At 42.0% G+C, this 19,888-nt stretch overlaps 1 protein-coding gene and 1 non-coding gene across 2 annotated transcripts in view; one reads left to right on the forward strand and one right to left on the reverse strand.

Moving 5' to 3' along the window:
• Positions 1 to 304: 304 nt before the first annotated feature.
• Positions 305 to 378, forward strand: Trnai-aau. Its single transcript has one exon. It is a non-coding gene; the product is annotated as a tRNA-Ile (tRNA).
• A 7,304-nt stretch (positions 379 to 7,682) lies between these two features.
• The window catches only part of LOC119653405 (dual specificity mitogen-activated protein kinase kinase hemipterous-like), a 42,372-nt gene continuing 30,166 nt past the window's right edge, over positions 7,683 to 19,888 (reverse strand). The window contains exons 7-10 of the mRNA XM_038057969.1: positions 18,020 to 18,304; positions 17,327 to 17,902; positions 16,341 to 16,833; positions 7,683 to 10,064 (exon numbers count right to left, since the gene is read on the reverse strand). Of these exons, the coding sequence (XP_037913897.1) occupies positions 9,926 to 10,064; positions 16,341 to 16,833; positions 17,327 to 17,902; positions 18,020 to 18,304 (1,493 nt within the window). The 3' untranslated portion in view covers positions 7,683 to 9,925. The remainder of the gene's footprint in view (positions 10,065 to 16,340; positions 16,834 to 17,326; positions 17,903 to 18,019; positions 18,305 to 19,888) is intronic.

Genomic DNA, 19,888 nt, shown 5'->3' on the forward strand with positions numbered 1-19,888 from the left:
AAAACATACAGTTGCATACGCGGGGAGGCCAGAGATGTAGAATCTAAAGAATTAGTTCCGAATCAATTCTGGAAGCTTTTCGGTTCCTACCGGGAAGAAGTACGTAAACAATGTCAATGTGACAAAAGCCAGCTGAAAGCCTTTCGACGGATGAAAATTAAATTTCATTTGGGTATTGAATGCTACATGTTAAATCAATCAAATATTTTATCTTATTTTTTCTGGGAATTTCCTTTTAATTATAAATACTTCAAAGATTAATTACTTATGTTTGAATATACGATTGAACAAATCCTGTCTATGTGGCCCATTAGCTCAGTTGGTTAGAGCGTCGTGCTAATAACGCGAAGGTCGTGGGTTCGATCCCCCCATGGGCCAATGTCTTTTTCTTGCTTAATGAAATATTTTGCTACTTTGTGCTGTAATTACGACGACAAGCAAAAACAATTTTTTTACATCGATCCTCCCATTTTCTTACTACAATAAACCCTTAATTTAAGGTGGAATGACCTCGTGACACCTTGTAGCAGAGTTACATCACCATTTCAAATGCGAAGTCTCCTAATAAAGCTAAGCTTTTACGTTTTTAATTTACAATCAAATTTTTAATTTTCTGAATGGGGAACCTTTCAAGAATACATGACTCAGCGCGGACTCGTGGTGCGAATGGCAGAAGGCTGCAGCTGCTAATGCATTGGATTCGTTCAAACACACGTATAGTGCCAAGCCCAAGATCTGGGTAAAGATTAGACGATGACGGCTTTACGGTTTCTTACCACGGCAGGGGCAAATCGTCAGACACTGCCTCATCTCTGCCCTGGCAGCAGCGTGGCCGAAGCGGCTCGCAAATGTTGAGATGTTAATGATATAGAGGAGCACTCAACATCTGCGAGCCGCTTCGGTCACGCTGCTCCCAAGACAGAGGTGAGGCAGTGTCTACCGATTTGCCTCTGCCCTGGTAAGAAACCGTAAAGCCGTCAACGCCTAATTTTTGGAAAGTTTGGGTGCTAAGCCCTAAACGAGAGGTCCCTGGGCCAAAAAAAGAGGGAGTAAGTTGCTCCGCGTTTCGTCCAAGTTTGGGTGCTAAGCCCTAAGCGAGGGGTCCGTGGACCAAAAAAGCGGGAGTAAGTTGCTCCCCATTTGGTTCGTTCCAGCATTAAGTTGATGCGGACTTAGGAACCCACAATTTTTAAAAAAAATATTTTCAGCTCTGGGCAAAGATGCTCTCCTGGAGCGATGTGTCGGAGGTTTTACGCAGAACAATAATGAGAGTTCGAAATAACTTATTTTGGAAAATCTTACCAAAGCACTTGAATGGAACCTCTGTCATCGTTGAGATCGCAGCTTATGAGGAAGTTTATGCCTTCGATGAAGGTTCTTTGCTTTACTAGCCTTTATGTAAGGCATGAGAATCTGTAGTGGGACCAAGCACCCATGAATGGGAGCCGGAAGTAGAAAAACAGACTAAAGAAGACAGGATTTATCGTAGACAGGAGCAAAAAGATTAGACATCATAGATGATAGCAACATCCTTTATGGACTTAGCAACGATGATTTAGTGTGAGTTAAGCCGATTAAATTTGCTTATGAACGTTTTATTCCAATTTTTTAGTCTTCAAAATTTCAAAGCGTTTATCCCACACAAGTTAGTGCCCCTGATAACATCAAAATTACTGCACCGATCCTTTTGAAATTATGAACAATATTTCTGTACATAATTTACCAAGTAACACTGGAGTGTTCTTTTTCAAATTTATTAAAATTTTTTATTTAAATGATTTTTTCCGCAAAAATGGCGTTTTTCACTTGAAAGTGTTCCCAAAAAATGAAAAATTGAAATTTGAAAAACCCTCCCAGCGTTACCAGGGGAAAGCGACCATCTAATGAAAGAACTTTGATTTTTTAAGTAAAACTATTAAAAGGAAAAATTTCTAGTTTAACTATAGATTTTATTTATTTAAAGATAGCAGATACGTATTTTGGACACAAAATGTGTCCTTCTTCAGTGCTGGTTTTGTAATAATTTATCTCACTTAACTCTATATCCCAACCTTTTTTTTTTGTGCGTACACGGAGGTGGAAAATCTTAGAAAGACACGTCCGCCGCAGCTCCGCCGCCCGAACGCCGGAGCTACAGCGGGTGCGCATGGGATTCACACCCACTAAAAAGCACCCCCGGTCTGTCCAGCCCCAGCCCCGCGGTACCACCATTGAGGCATTATTTTGCGGGGTGGGTTTGCTCTTAGGCACCCGCCCTTCTCCTTTTTGCGGCTTTCCTCCTTCAGCAACTCCTCCTGCATTTGGATATATGCGAAACCAACCGTAAGCTACTTCTCCTCGGACTCCAGCATCTTCGCAACCAAGCTCCCCGGGGTCACGCTACTGCCCAGCACCTGGTTTAAGCTCCTTCTCTCCATTGCAAATCGTGGCAGTGAAACATCACATGCTCTGGATCCTCCGGTATACCATCGCATCTGGGACAATTCAGAGAATCATCCAACTCAAAGCGGTGGTTTCCCCATGTTTTCGCTCAAGCCACACCCTAATGTTGGGAATGAGCCTGTGCGTCCACCGACCTTTCGTAGACTCGTCCCATCTGCAAGCGCCTCTGCCCACATAGGTGACGAGTAGAGCAGGATGAAGCGCACCACTCCGGCAATGTTTCGGTCCACCAATATTTGGCAATATTTTTGGTGGCACTGGCTGGCTTTTGGCATGCATACTCTAGGTGTTCCCTAAAGCTCAATTCGGTGTCAATTATTGCCCCAGGTATTTGATAGCCGGCTTTGATACAACCATCGACCTCCATTTTCACAGTGTTATTTTTCCTGCGGTTCGTTATTAAGACCGCTTCCGTTTTCACGTCCGCCAAGGTCAGCCCGGCCTTTTCTAGCCAGGACTTTACCGCTCTCACTGTTTCCGTTGCGTAAACCTCCACATCTCTTGGGTGTTTTGCTGCAACAACCACAGCTAGGTCATCAGCAAAGCCGAAAATCGTAGTTCCCTCTGGGACGGGAAGAGCAAGCACCCCATTATACATGATATTCCACTACAGGGGACCAAGTACCGATCCCTGTGGTACCTCGGCTGGGACAATGTACTTTGGGGCCCTCATCCGTCCCGTATCAGAGAAACATCCGCGGACACCTATGTCAGCCAACGCCCCTTTAACTCTATTCCAGTTGGCCGAGTTGAATGAATTTTTGACATCCAGCGCCACCACGGCACAGCAGCCGCCAGAAATCAGTGTACCTTTTACCAAGTTTACCACCATGTTAATTGCATCCATCGTAGAGTGAAATTGTAATACCCCCTTAATTACTTACCCTAATTACCTGGAGTAAGCTAGATAAGCAATTGTCCATATCGGCGTTCAACAACCTGGCGTTACTCTGTTTAAATATTTCCAGATTTCTGCGGCATCTAGTTTGTGGACTTTATGTATTTTTGTATAATATTCACGTTGTCCCATGAAATGTTATGGCCACTGTCTACTATGTGTTTTGCGACGACAGACTTAACATGCCGTAGTGGGTTTTTTGTCACTAGTTCCGCTTCTTTGGTATGTTCTTCTATATATGTATACTGGTGCATTCCGGGCATGTGATTTTATAGATCCCGCTCTCTTCTTCCTTCGATTTCGAGTACTTTACGCTCCTAAGTCGCGTTTTAAGTTGGCCATGTCTGCTTGTTGGGACAGGCGCTATTTGAAATCCTTTAAGCGCATTACTAATCCTAGGCCACAAGAGGTGTATGTAATTCTCGATCTCTCCCGATTTTTTGATTTCGGATGATGCAGCACCGAGTTATGAGGGGCACGTACCTCTTTAGTAATACATTTTATTTTACCACTTGTATTTACAATTACTTTAATCAAAACATTTTATTTTACAATTTGTATTTACAATTAAATTTCGAATGTTGCTAATCCCGCTACGCCACAACTCTTCTTTTTTCCGAGACACTTCCGAATAATTACTCCCATTGCCTTATTTTTTAATATTAACTTGACGCATTTGGGAACTTATCCGCAGTTTAACGAAACGTGGTCAAATTGTTGGCAATTGAAACATTGGGTATCGTCCCTTTTTCTGGGTTTTTCCCAGCTAATCCGCTGATAGAGTAGGATATTTTGTTTAGTGACTAAGTTGGCATCTGCGTTAGAGTTGAGGGTCACACGAAAGAGGCTCAGATTGGTGTCATTGGCTTATGACCACGGGGTGGAAAGCCTAGATACGCGGAGAGCCGTAACCTTCATTAACTCCTTAATTTTCGAAGCCACATCTTTGGGAGGGGAGATTCCTCTAAGCATGAGGGTTGCTTCCTCTCCTCCTTCAGCGTGAAGGAATGACCTTTCAGTTTGGTGATTTCGATTAGGTGGAGTAGTTTCTTATGGATATTGGCGCAAATGAGCCGGATTTTGAGCCTGTAATTTCAAATTTGGCATTTTTGTCAATATTCTTGATAACAAGGCCCAGTGCCCTGCCAGTGAATCCATACAGAAAAATCGGAAAGAGAAAGCTAATTCTATTCTTATTATTAACTAACATTGCCGGGGGTCACTTCGGGGCAATGTTCGTTGTCAGATGATGGAAGCGGTTTTTGTTTGCTGGGGTCTCGGTGTCCGAGAAGCGCGAATCCGTTTGTGTTCGCTTGAAGACAGGCTTACCTGAAGCAAGTTTGAATTCGTCTTGGAATCCTTGGATGTAATTGATAGAGGAATTTGCTACACCGTTTCGGGCTGGTCCTCAGGAGGGGAGTTCTGGTCGTCGTCGATGATTATGGCAGGGCATTTGTTGGTAATCATCTTGTCGGCCGAATGCAGGAGTTGTGTGGTGATGCCAACATCACCCCAGTCCATGGCCGGCGATAGTGTAAGCTGGTTCCGCCTAATTTACACGCTGTGGTTTAGTGTTCCTCAAGTAAGGATGAGTTCCGCACTCGCGGCGCGGGGCTTGCTTCGGCTTCATCTTATTATCGAGAAGTAACGTATATTGAATCTCTAACTGGCACTGTTTTACCGTTAAACCGCATACTTTATCATCGTAGGGGCAACTACGACAAGGGGATGCCTTATCATGCGTCCTCTTTTACCTGGCCCTCGAGAAATTGATCCATGATGCTGAGGTAAATGGAAGAGGTACGATCCTCTTTAAGTCCACCCAACTACTGGCCTATGCTGACGATATCGACATCATGGGAAAAACCACCCGAGACGTACAAACTGCCTGCATCCAGATCGAGCAGGCGGCAATTGGCGCGAGATCTTGGGCTGCACATCAATGAAGGCAAGACAAAATATATAGTGGCAACATCAGCACCGAAAACCAATCAATCAACAATATCAAACCGCACTGGTCAAATGAGAAGAATAAAGATAGGAGACTACAACTTTGAGACCGTCGATAATTTCTCCTATCTAGGGTCGAAAATCATAACCGATAACAGTTATGACGATGAAGCCCACGCACGGTTGTTGGCAGCCAACAGAACTTGTTTCAGCTCGAAATGTATCAGAATAGGATCAAAGCTTTTATTGTACCAGACAATGATCTTGCCCAAACCTTCCCCTTATATTGGGTTGGGGGAAAAAAATGTCGTATTTTGTCAATTGATGACACTTAAGCATATCTTGTGTTGTACTTATTGCATCGTGTCATACTATACGGCGATTTGAAGATGACAATCTGTGCTATAAGTATCTCTTTGACAGTGTTGTGATCGCACGTTTCAGTCTCAAGTTATAGCGCGTCAAAAATGGAGTCCACCAATAAAGAAATTCGTCATATTTTACGTTTTTACCACCTGGGAGGTAAAAATTCAACGAAGGCGGCCGAAAAAAATTGTGAAGTTTATAGGCCCGATACTGCAACGATTCGCATAGTACAGCATTGGTTCGATCGATTTCGTTCTGGTATAGTGGATGTCTAGGATACACCCCGTACTGGTAGGCCAATCGTCGTAGGAACCGATAAAATCGTCGAAATCATCCAGCCAAGAACTGAGTATAGACCATAAAACCGTTTGGAACCATTTGCAAAAGATTGGATTCCAAAAAAAGCTGGATGTTTGGGTGCCACACGGGTTGACGGAAAAAAATCTCGTGGACCGAATCAACGCCTGCCATGCACAGCTGAAACGGAACGAATTCGACCCATTTTTGAAGCGGATGGTGACTGGTGATGAAAAGTAGATCACGTACGATAACCTCAAGTGAAAAAGTTCGTGGTCGAAGCGCGGCGAGCCGGCCCAAACCATCGCCAAACGCGAGTTGACGGCCAGGAAGCTTTTGCTGTCTGTTTGGTGGGATTGGAAGGGAATCATTCACTATGAGCTGCTCAATTATGGCTAGACCCTCAATGCGGTCCTCTACTGTGAGCAACTCGACCGTTTGAAGCAGGCGATTGACCAGAAGCGCAGAATTGGTCAATTGGTGTTGGGTTCCACCAGGACAACGTTCGGCCTCACACATCTTTGATGACCCGCCAAAAGCTACGGGAGTTCGGATGGGATGTCCTATCGCAACCAGCGTATAGTCCGGACCTGGCACTAAGTGATTACCATCTCTTACGGTCCATGCAAAACGCTCTTGGTGCTAAGTTAGCCTCAAAAGAGGCTTGCGAAAACTTGTCTGATTTTTTTTGCAGATAAAGAGGGGGATAATGAGGTTGCCTTCTAAATGGCAAGAAGTTTGCGAACAAACCGGCGCATATTTGGCTTAAATCGGATAATTCTAAGTATGTTAAATAAAGCGTTAAATTTCGATCACAGATACGACATTTCGTTTTCCCCAACCCAATATAACTTTCGGATATTGGGGTTCTTAGCAAAAAAGACTACGAACTCTTGGCCGCGTTCGATAGAAGAATCCTCCGAAGAATTTTTGGCCCCCTACATGAGGATGGACGATTCCGTAGCGTACATAATGACGAAATCTATGAGCGATACCATGACCGTCAGGTTGTGGATAAAATCCGGCTCAATAGGTTACGATGGGCGAGTCACTTAATCCGTATGGATGGGGATGACCCCACCCGAAAAGTCTATAAGGGCAATATCTCAGGCTTTCTATCGACGAAGCCCCTATACTTTGGTGGGACCTGACAGTCGACAAAATAACGCTTCTTATCACAGAGGCTAAGGGATGAATAAGCGTTCTTACTTGAATCGGTATTTTATACCAGGTTGCTCTAGTCTCGTTGCCAATGAAACGCCAAACGATGGAGATGATGGTGATATTTTTCGCTGCTGATTTGGTTACATATGGTGTTGTGTTGATGATGATGGTTTTGAAATTGTAAGTAGATACTTCCCCATAACGGTGCATAACTTCCATTCTTGATCTGTTTTCTCTGAATGCCTATGTTGTGGTTTTTTTAACGGCTGTTATCTGCATATTTTATCATCGTGGGGGCAACAAATGCCACAAGGTGGACCTTACGTTTTAAGATTAAATTTCAGTTGGAAACTAATAACTAAGCCAACACAAGAAGCAACAATGCCGAAAGGAGAACAGCAATATTCAAGTTTTCTATATTTTTTTTTTATTCGGTTCTTGTTCTATTTGAACGTTTTTTTTCGTATTTTTTCTTTTATTGTTTTTTCTGCATGTCTTTATATTTCTTTTTATTTACGCTTTTCCTTTTATTTTTCATTATCAACTCTTTTTCTTTCCTTTTTTGTTTTTTAATTTATGTATTCTCCTAAATAATGCGCTAACGATAATTTTTTTGTTTGTTTTACTTTGCATGTAGTTCTTTTTTTGTTTTATTTTTCTTTTTTACCTCTCATCATACATATTGGTTGTTTTAATATAAATTAATTAATAATAAAAATTAATATATATACAATCAGTCATTTTTCGCAATGAATTTGTATGATTCTTCCTTTTTCGAATTACATTAAAATATAATGTGTTGGTTTTTAAGTGTGAATGCGTGTCTATGGTTCTCTGTTCTGTGTGGTATTATCCATTCGCACTTTATTTAATATTTGTATCGTTTGAACAGAAAGGAAACTATCATGCAGTTACGGTTGTGTTTTCGCTTTTCGTTTTTCCAAGTTTCATAACACGAGAAAATTCAATTCAAATTCAAAAGTGAATGAATAAAAGTCTTAAAAAATAATAGTTTTTTTTAGGTCTTGTAAATATTTATATAAATATTTTTGTTGCTTTCATTTATAGTGATTGCAAATATTTTTTTCATATAAATACGTATGCACTTTATTTTAGGTTCGTTACAAGGTCTAACATATTATTCCGAAAATTCATTACATGCTCGTTATAGGTTTCTGTTAAACGAATATTATCGATTTCGTATTGAAACGTTATTGTTTATGGAAGAGAAAGTAATTAAGCGCAACAACATTTATGGTATAAGTTAAATACATGATATTGAAGGGAAGAGAGAATGATGAAAGAAACAATATCCTGTGACAAGTAAACAATTTAAAACAAATTGAAACCAAAAGCAACTGCATTGGTATCAGTTTGCACCGCCTTCAATTTGTTTTCGGTGTTTTAATAAGTCTTAACGCAACGCAATATAATCAGATGATCTCGCTAAAATATCTACTAGAAATTCAATATTTAGATAAATACATAGAAGGCATTTCGTTTCTCAAGCACAAAACATACAGGGGTTCAGTGATCCCTTCACAAAATCCCCCAATTCGTTAATAGTCAGCTTTGAACGTTGAGAAAAAGGCATCAATCCGTTTTTGGGGTTCAAATAATTATGGTTGCAGTGATGATAGCGAGTTCTTAGTGCAAAATTTTGAAACCTAGTCAAAAATATTCACTGAATTTGTTGACGACAAAGGAATCCAAAGAAAAGGCACTGCCATACCGGTGGCAGTTTCATAGTTTGATCTTGCAAATACAATCTTTCTCTTAAAAGTTATTAAACTTAATTTACCTTTACTAAACAGAGCCTAGAAAACTATCAGGATTACTGTTCTCAAACGTTCCAAGCTGCTATATCAGGATTTTTTGAGGAAACTCTCTATGCACACTATGCATATACATACACTCCTGTAGATAATTGATAATGACTATAAATTAAAGAAGCTCCAGTTTAGTTGGTAACAAAATACCTTAACCAGTTCTTAAGCAAAATAATCATTCGATTTGGGAGAAAAGATTTGTCTGCTATCTAAATATAATTTTCAATGAGAATATTATTTGCATTTAAGCACTCGTCTAACACGTTTCTTTAAATAAATTATTTGTTTTCCTCATCTATCCTTATAGATACATGCAATACAGATCCTCTTATATATGTACATATTTAAGATAATATTTAGGAAACCTGATTTCAATTTCACATTATTTTTTCGCTTGTAGTCGCTATTTTTAAGGAGAGATATATGGAGTACATGCGAAGGTTATAGACGTTTAAATAGTGTGCCGTTGAATACAAAGTTACATGTTGCATGTTGTTTATTGTTTTTAATTTCGTTTAGTTTCAAAAGTGAAGCACATTTTAAAAATACCACATTATATAAAAATTGTGACTTTTTTTTTATGCAAGAATAATTATGCCATATTCTCATAATATCAAATTCGAATTTTTATCTGTTATGACTATATTTTTTCTGTCATTTCCACTTTTTCGTGCTTTCGTATTTTGTACCCAGCATATTGTTTTCTATTCCATCTAAATGTTATAGCAGTAGTAATTTTATAGATTTAGTATAGTAGTAGATAGTGACCGTTTAAGTTGCCGAAGAATTCGCAAATGATTAAGAGAATTTGAGTCGAGTTGTTCGCTACGGTTGGTTGTACCTGTATCCCGGCAGCATAGCAGATATTGCACACACATCGTGGTAGAGGTAAAATCAGCAGTTTTGGATTTCTGAGAGTTTTATATTAGTCATCGCTAAATCCATACCAATATCACATCACCATTATTTGAAGCGCTACTCATTGATCTATTGTACGATATATTCGACGTTGTGGTTCTGGCGTGTAGTGGATACGAGTACGAAAGTGTTGCGGTGAGCCTGGTACACTTTCTGAGCCACGTCGCGGAGGCGGAAGTGGCGGAGATGATGTATTGTACCTAGGATTAAAATGAAAAAAGAAAATTAACTTAAAACAATATTACCCCTGAAAGTGATACAGAAAAGAGTCAAAGGGTGAAACAGCGGAATTTTACTATCTCCGCAATATTTTGATACAGAGCCGCAGTTATTACAAAGCAGACCATGACTGTAATGGAGTTGTTTCTTAAATTAAAAAATACAAGCCATAATAAAAGTTGGTGGGAGGAATTGGTCTGAGGATTGCAAATCACAATTGCTTGATTGCACGGGGAAGCAATACTACCGAACAAATAGAAGCCGGTGACATGTTCCGCTCTAACTAAATCGTTAATTTAGTTAGAGAGGTAAACTACTGTAGAACACGCGGAGAATTTACGGTCACCAAAAATTGTAGATTGTTGCACATGAAATGATATTAGTATCAGGGATGTTTCTGTCCATTATGAGCGACATCATGGAAGGAGCGTTGCGAAAGGTATGCCTGTGGGCCGCAAGATGCGGACTCAACATAAACCCAACCAAAACGCAACTGATGCTATTCACCACCAAGACAAGGATACCTAAATTCCATCTACCACGGCTGAATGAACAAAGATTGGTTCTTTCCTCTAATGTAAAGTATCTGGGTGTAATCCTGGATCCTAAGCTAAATTGGAGGTTGAACATAGAACTGAGGGTTAAGAAGGCCTGTATAGCCTTCTATGCCTGCAAGAGAACCTTTGCAAAGAAATGGGGTGTCCGGCCGAGGATGGTTTTCTGGATGTACACCGCTGTAGTGCGTCCGATCTTGACGTACGGCTCTATTGTATGGTGGCAGGCTTTGAAGAAGAAATACAATAGAACGAAGTTTAATAGGATTCAAAGAACCGCGTGCGCAGGTGCTACTGGGGCTCTGCAGTCCTGCCCTGCAGATGCTCTCAATGTACTCCTGCATCTCCTCCCCCTAGACCTCCACATCAAATATGTTGCAGCGTGCAGTGCTGTCAGACTACGTGAGTCCGGATCCTGGGCAGTGAAGTCCTACGGCCACAGCAACATCCTAGATGAAATACCTCGAGAAATCTGGGCATCCCCCACGGACTATGTCACACGCAAGCTGAACTTCACGAGAAACTTTGCTGTGGACCTTCCAACCAGGGCAAAGTGGAAGACCGGCGGCGTGTTGCAAGACTATGACACGGTATTCTTTACGGATGGATCAAAGATGGCCTATGGAGTCGGCGCGGGGGTTTTCTCGAATACACACGGTGTATCCAAGTCGTATGGTCTCCCAGGTTTCACCAGTGTATTCCAGGCGGAAGTACTGGCGATATTGGAGGTCTGTCGATGGCTGGAGCGTGATTCGAGCCCCAAGCGTAACATAGCCATTCTGACCGACAGCCAAGCGGCCACTAAGGCCTTGTACTCAACGACGACATTTTCCCGGGTGGGGTGGGGCAGTGCAGAGAGGCGCTCAACCATCTGGGCGGCACACTCAAGGTCACTCTCCTCTGGGTTCCCGGGCATAGGAACATAGAGGGGAACGAGCGAGCTGACGGATTGGCCAGGCAAGGCTTTGCTCTTGGCAGTCCCTCGGCGAATACAGTCGGTGTTCCGCTGGCGGCTGTCGGGGGCTGAGTCTACTCGCACTGCCTAGCAGCCGCAGGCCTGAGATGGTGAAGGCTTACAAGCTGTGCCAAACCAAGGAGAATTTGGCCCGCTTATAACATAGTCCGATCACGAGAGCTCCTGTGCCAGACGCGTGCAAATGCATTCAAGATTACGGCGGTCTGCACGGGGCACTGGCCCATAGGGGACCATGCCGCTAGGCTCGGTTTACCCTACAACTCGCATTGCCGAAGCTGCGGAGAAGGAAGGGAAACCCTCATGCACTTTCTCTGCGATTGCCCAGCTCTGGCTCGAGCCAGGCTGCGGACACTGGGTAAACCATTCTTTGGGGACCTCAGTGAGATTTCTGGCTGCAGGGTCGGAGAGCTGCTTTCCTTCGTGAATGCTACGGGCTGGCTCTGAAGATTCGAGCCGGCTGGACTCTGCTTCCCTGTTCTTATAACAATAGTCGCGGTCTTAGGAGTTTGTGGCATCAAAACGGCGCACCAAAGCGCTAATTGGGCTCCTCGGAGCGGCCACCGATACCTACCTACCTACCCCTGTACATGAAATTGCCGATTTGGCAATCAAGAGAAGTTAGTTGCGATTTTGCTGTATCAAACCACCGCCAGCTGGCGCTGTTGGTGTCGGATAATGAAGTATAAAGACATTTAATCAAGGAGTCGTTTCAGTTTTGACCATCGTTGTGATAGTAAATAAATAAAAGGGAAAAAAAGATGGACAAGAGCCAAACGTATACTTTTTCTGTATGAGTTCAAACTCGGTCATAAAGCAGCGGAGGCGAACAGGAACATTAACAGCGCATTTGGAGCTGATACGGTAAGCAAACGAATCACACGGCGGTGGTTCGAAGAATTTCGGTCAGGCGACGTAAACCTTCATCCAGGATCATCGATTGAAAACGACCAGCTGCGTTTGCTAGTCGAATCCGACACACGTCAGTCTGTGAGAAACATTGCAGAGAAACTGGGCGGATACTATTCGACAATTTCTCTGCACTTGCAACAACTTGAAAAGGTGAAAAAGCTCGACAAATGGGTTCTGCATGCCCTTACGGAGCAAAACATGGCGCTTCGAATGGAAATTTGCAGTCCTTTACTCTTCGGCAACAGAAGCGATCCCTTTTTTCACAGAATAATGACATGTGATAAAAAGTAGATATTATATGACAATCGTCGCCGATCAGCGCAATGGCTAGATGCTGATGAGCCACCGGAGCATATGCAGAAACCAAGCCTCCATCCGAAGAAGGTAATAGTGACTGTTTGGTGGTCTACAGCTGGAGTTATCCAGTGATCTTTTTTAGCACCTGGAGAAACGATAAATGCATAGAAATACTGTGCCCAACTCGAGGAAATGTCCCAAAAATTGAGTATTCAACGGCCGAGATTGTTCAACAGAGATGGTGTGGTACTCCTTCACGACAATGCACGACCTCATATATCCAGAACAACGGTTCAAGGTTCATCGGACCTTTCGCCAACCGACTACCACTTTTTTAAGCATTTGGATCATTTTTGGCAGGAAAATTGGGTTTCTACGAAACTGGCTCCTCTATCTCGCTGGGAGAAGTGTTTTGAATCGACTGGCACCTATTTTGATTAATTAAATAATTTTTTGTAAGCTTTACAGACGCTTGAAATGTTAGTACCAAATCGGCCATTTCATATGCAACAACCTAATATAACCAATAGCTGCTTATGAAATCAGGAAAAATCAGTCACTATATTTTCTTAAAAAGTAAAACAGGATCATGCAATGACAGAGAATCTGCTATTGAAGAGCAAAACCAAGCTCTTTACTTATACTCTTCCACCGAAGGAAATTAATGTAAAGGCCCAAGGCATTTCCAATATCCGCCCGTCCACCTCAAAATAGCTTGTTTAATCTTGATCTAAATCTCGAAACTTTAAGGGAACTTAGAACAATCCCCCTTGTCTTGGCAAAGTTGTCAGTCATAACAATATCCCCAAAGCACCTAAAAACAAACAGACAATATCCCCAAATCCACCTATGGACTACTGGAGAATAGAATGCGGTGAAATTCGTTTGGTGAGTTGGGGTTTAAGAATACACTTAAATTATTGTCTAGTTGTAGAAACAAGGTGACTAAAAGGGATAAACATTTGTGTCAAATTTCAGAACTTTACTGCTGCCGCAACGTCAACAACACCTCGGGTAAGGACTGGTCTCACAGCTACGACTTATCGAAAATGGATAATGGTTGATATCCGGGAAGTGCATATGCTCTTTGCCAACGGTATCGATGGGGAGCTTCGCTCGCTTTCTGCAACTCGGGCAAGAATTACATCGATATAAGCTGGACAAGCGAAGTGGTGGCACTCTGGAGAACGACAATGGTGTAAGTATTGTGTTTTTTTTAACTTCCCACTGCTTCTTCATTGGTGGTACATTGTTCGAACACAGAGTTTGCAATATCGTCAGTTGGACTTTAACTGACCGACACCGTACGGGCAATCAGATTCGCCACTTTGCGATCAGGAGTAGATTTAGGAATTATCTTTTGGATGTGCGTCACAAGAGATGCGCTGATGGCGATCTCGAAAGTGATCACCAACTAATGCTCGCTTTTGTGTTGCATTAGACGTTTTTCGCAGAGTTGGAGAGCTGCGAACCATCAAGTTTAACACATCGGGTATGATCTAGCTCTCGCTCGATAGTGGAAGAGCGCTCTTGCTGATCGGACAGCAGGTTCAAGGTACCCGCATGAGAATATTGATGTCCCATTAAAAACGTTTTTTTTTCTCGAGCGCTACTCAAGTCGGCGACCACGTGCCGAAGGGACGTTACAAGATCTAGCCGACTGCGAAGTCATAGAAACAGATCGATGAAAGGAAGGGACTGAAAGCTCTTTTCGTCGCTGCGATAGATGGCGAGCGTGACGCGCTCGAGCTCCCATACCTTCTGAAATCCCGGCGAGGTGAGCGTAGTGTCCTACGTAGGAGGGACATCCAGGAGAAATTAGCTATTATCAAAGCGACTTATGATTGCGCAAAATATCACGTCTTGCACCGATGGAAAATCTCAGATTCAGAATTCGATATACAAAGCAGAGTCCGTCTGGCTTGTGTTCTGTCACCGATATTATTTCTTCTTCACGCTGGAGTAGTTCAATGGACTATGGCATCTTTGCGCTTAAACACTACGGTGATGACCTGTGTTTGTTTCATGAACATTGGCCAAATGATTTTGGATTTGGAAAGAGAGGCACGTACAATAAAACCAAAGTTCTTAATTTGGAGTGCTGTGTTATGGATGGCTTCAGTGCTAACTCTCACCTGATTGTCAGAGGGGATTCTGGGTGGTGTTGTTATTCGAGCTCGGAGCACCATGCCAACGAGATAGTGATCCGAGTCTATATTGGCCCCCCTATATGTTCTGACATTCATCAAGGCTGAGAAGTGGCGGCGTTCGATCAACACGTGGTTAATTTGGTTGAAAGTGGTCCCCTCTGGAGAGGCCAATGTATGTTTGTGGACCGCTTTCCGCGCAAACCAGGTACTTCCAACTACCATTTCGTGTGACACTGCCAGTTGAATGATCCGCATTCCGTTATCATTTGTATTTTGGTGTAAGCTATGGGAACCAGCGTATCGCCTGAATTCGGACTCCTTCCCTACTTGGTTGTTAAAATCCCCAAGTATGATTTTGATATCATATCTGGGACAGGCTTCGAGGGTTCGTTCTACTACCTCGTAGAAGGTATCCGTCTCCGACTCTGCAGTCTCTTCTGTAGGGGCGTGAACGTTAATAAGGCTTATATTTCTAAATTTGCCTCGCAAGCGCAGAGTGCATAGTCATACGCTTATGTGTTCAAAGCCGATAACAGCAGGTTTCATTTTTGGCTAACTAAGAAACCTACTCCGAGAAACATGGTTTACTGGATGGCCACTATAATATATGGTGTGGCGACTCTTCTCCAGGAAACCATCTCCGGTAACGCTGTTACATCAGCCTTATATTGGCACAGGGTATCGGCTAGCTGCTCAGCAGCTTCATCTCTGTACAGGGTGCGCACTTTTCATGAGAAAATGCGCAAATCGTTATTCCGTTGTCGTTGCTGGGTTCGTCGTTGTGTCATCCGCTCAGTCCGAGGCTCCTGTTGTGGCTTAGTAACAAGTTGTTTTCCGTGCTCAGTGCACAACTTATATCATCCTCTGGGAATTAAATGATGTCAATGCCGGAATGCCAGACGAAATAAAAATTTCAGATGCAGCAATAGAATCATCTCCAAGCAAAAGAGGTAGAAAAATTGTTTTCTCTTATCGGGTATTACCATTGCTGGACGAATGGAAGATCACAAATAACGCAGCTATGCATTTAATTGCCTCCAATCGCCGAAAGTTCAATAATAGAACGATTTCAGAAGCTTCGATAAGAAAGCAAAGGCACCACATCAGGGTCGGCCAAAAATTATTATAAATTTTTTTTTTGTTTTATTTTGTATTATAAAATACAAACTTCGCGACAAAAAAATACATTTTTTCGGTATCGCACAAACATAATTTTCATTTCTAAATATTGTCTGATGGAACTAGAACTTTGCATTTAATTGTATGATACTAAAATGAAATGAAATGCCTGGGCCTTAGGGCACTGCTGCACCAATTTCTTTCTGCTCAATACAAACAAGTCGAGCTCTACGAATAAAGAAAAACACTTACCTTCTAGCTAGTAAAGGTGATCCTTGCAATTGCCCCAATTCCAATAGATTCTTTCGTAACAATAATGGTGACTGGCCACGATTATATCGTGGGGGTGGATCAGGACTGCGATGTCGTTTATCTAATCCGCTTCCGTTATTTGCTCGATGCGGGCTTGGTGATTGAATTTTTAATCCATTCACCGAAGTATTTGATTGGCTACCATTACTACTACCAACCGATATATTTCTCTCACCTCCTTCGGCCATTTTCGTCATAGTCGTCATTAGAGGATTTATTGTTGTTGCCGTCGGTATTGTAGTAGTTGTTATCGTCGTCGCTTGAGTAGGTATTGTTGCGGTCGTTGTTGCTGTGTTATTCATATTCGTTCGTAAATAATTGTTACAAGATGTGCGGTTGTTGTCACCTCGATCTTTGTCTCCAGACGTTAAATGTAATTTAACATAAGAGGCAAAATGTTTTTTGACAACACCTGTAATTGAATGGAACCATCCTATATTCCAGAGATGGAAGATTTTGTCGATTTGTTTGTGTATTTTTTTTAGTTATTGTTTTTTTTGGTTTGATTTGATTGTAGGCAGTGGTTATTTTGTACAAATATTAATTGGCCGAAAAAATATTCCAATTTTGTTTCAAAAGAATTGCAACGTTTTAGTTTTATTGTGCATGGTAAATATGTTGGGCACAGCGTGTCGAAGAACATAATAGGATGGATGATATACAACAGCAAAAGCGATAAAGAAAAAAAGAGAAAAAATCGAAAGAAATCAGTGAATATATTTTGTTTGGATAAGCAGTTGAAAGGGTTGGCAATTACATCATATATGCATGTCGCGGTGGGTTGAATAATAGGTTCGCTTGACAACCATTCAATGCACTTAGGACCCACCTCCGCATATGTGATCTAATTGAAATGAAACTTGCTTATATACAAGCGAGCAGAAAAGTTAACTAGAAACCAAATTGCAGACTACTCGCTATATTACCTTGATCGTCTTTTATATTACCCTCTTTCGAGGCATTTTTCGTCGTAGTGCGCCCATAAAGGTTATTACTGTAGACATTCTGTGTTCCATAACCAGAACTTGTACCGCCACTGTGACCTCCATAGGTGTTTGTTGGCGTCTGGGGAGGTGACATAAATTTTTTGCTAGTACTATTCACTACGGTAGTCGTTGTTGTGTAAAATTGCTTAGGACTACTCGCTAAGTTCTGACTATTGTAGACAGGAATATTCGAATGGAAATTGCTGCTGGGGCTACAATTGTGCTCTTGTTGTTGCTGATGCAGTGATTCAGTTCCATGGCTTCCTATCTGTTGACTGTGATGTAGCGTTGGTGATGTTGAATACTTCCTAGTACTTTGCGCTAACTCATCGGAAATATGTTGTTGACTAGTAGTTTGGTTGTTCAGTTGTGAGGGTATTTGGTTGGCGGGGTGATATTTCGGAATATAACTATTGACAAATGGATTTGTGCTAGTGTTCATTTCACGTTTCTGCTGTTGTTTTTCACGCTCTTTCTCGCGAAGCTGATTTTGTTGGTGATAAAATCGCTGAAGAACTAAAGAAAGGATTTTATCCAATACAATTTGAAACGTATTCCGATTTATTACAATTGATATAACCCTTCTGTGGGTCGAACCTCTTATAATCAATACTAATCAAATAAACCACTTACCGATTGGACTAGTATTGCCTGGAAATCGTGCATATTCCGAACTGCCATCATTGACGATTGGTACTGTGGTTTGAAACCGTTTGCGAGCAGCTATTGGTGATGGTGATGCACTTTCACCGCTTGACATTCCACTGTTCACATCAAAGTGTTTTCTATTAGTTATTCCATAATCGCCTCCACCTCCACCATCCGGCGGATTCGATACATTCCAAAAACCCTCAGGCTGTTGCTGAATTTTCTTCTGACTGAACGGTGAATTTGTTAAATTACGTATTAGCGTCTGGCCTGGAAGTATTGAGAGAAGGATCTTTGTTAGTTTGAGGGAGAAAGGGAGCTTAATGTGAGATGCATATTATGACTAGTATGTTTGCGATTTTTGTAATTTCAGTTTATTATTTTTAATGTTTTAATTAATAAAGATACGAAGAGATATTTAGATATAAAAATGCATATATTCGCAGGTAGCTACCGAGATCCTAACAAAATGTTAGATAATCTTACAAAGTTTACAGTTAATACTATATTACCAATAGCTCTAAAGTTGAAAGAGGATTTCGGTCTACAAATTTTAGGTAGAGTTGCCGGAAATATGTTGAGAAAAATAAAGACCGTCTACAAAGTATACGGCGGTCTGCACGGGGCACTGGCTCATAGGGGACCATGCCGCCAGGCTCGGCATACCCTACAACACGCATTGCCGAACCTGCGGAGAAGGAAGGGAAACCCTCATGTACTTTCTTTCAGTTCTGTCTAGAGTCACGGACACTGGGTAAACCATTCTTTGGTGATCTCAGAGAGATTTCGAGCTGCAGGGTCGGAGAGCTGCTTTCTGAAGATCCGAGTCGGCTGGACTCTGCCTCCGTACTCCCATAACAACAGTCACGGTCTTAGGAGTTTGTGGCATCAAAACGGCGCACCAAAGCGCTAATTGGGCTCCTCGGAGCGGCCACTGATACCTAGCTACCCTACGAAGTATATATTGCTATCCATTGGCTTGGTTCAATCAGTTTTCTATCTTTGCTAGGAAGCTCAGGGTCATGTAAGACAAATGATGATGAGGTTGGGCAAGTAATAATATCACTGCAAAGTATTCTCACACGTTTCCTACAAAAACCCACAAAGAAGCATGTGTGGAGTTGCCAAATTTTCCATCAGGCGGGTCCCTTCGTGCGGATAAGGGAAAGTTCGGAAATGAAAGCATCGAGAGATGTTCGCGCATGGAGAGGTGAGAGCAAATGCCGCTCATGGCTACAAATTGGTGCGGGGAAATGGAGTAGAGATGGGATTGATGAACCCCTTGGTGCTCAACAAGTAGCCAAGAAGAAAAAGGTCTCTTCAGGAAAGAAAACTGAGCAGCGGAAATTTCGGGGAAAGCTACTGGCCCCCAGCGTTAACAAAAGGGGAAGAATCGGCAATTCGTAAACCCGCGCCATGGACAAATTTGGGCAGCACAAAGCGGCAAAAGGAGAAAAGAAGTTCTTTCCAGATTATAATCATATTATTATATCCTACAAAGGAGATATTTCTTATGTCAATATCCTTCGGAAAGTCTAAGCTGATCCAGACTAGACAGACTTGAGCGATAGTGAGAGGATTTGATGTTGAAGCTAAATAAATTCAGCGAGAAATCAGTGGATAGTTTTTGCGGGCAGATGGAAAAGACGAGCAAGCAGAAGTAAAAGCTCGAAATTAAGAGATAGTGATCATGTACAAGCACCTAGAGGTTACATCACGGAAGATATTTGTATTCCAATAAGGGATCAATTTAACCTTAATGAAATGGAAGCGAGTACGATAAAAACGATGAAGAAAGGGGGCATGCAGACCGCTATTATTAGCTTACCTGTGAAATCAGAGGTTAAACTGATT

Source organism: Hermetia illucens, chromosome 4 (assembly GCF_905115235.1).
Source record: "Hermetia illucens chromosome 4, iHerIll2.2.curated.20191125, whole genome shotgun sequence".
In the NCBI taxonomy this organism is placed as follows: Eukaryota; Metazoa; Arthropoda; class Insecta; order Diptera; family Stratiomyidae; genus Hermetia; species Hermetia illucens.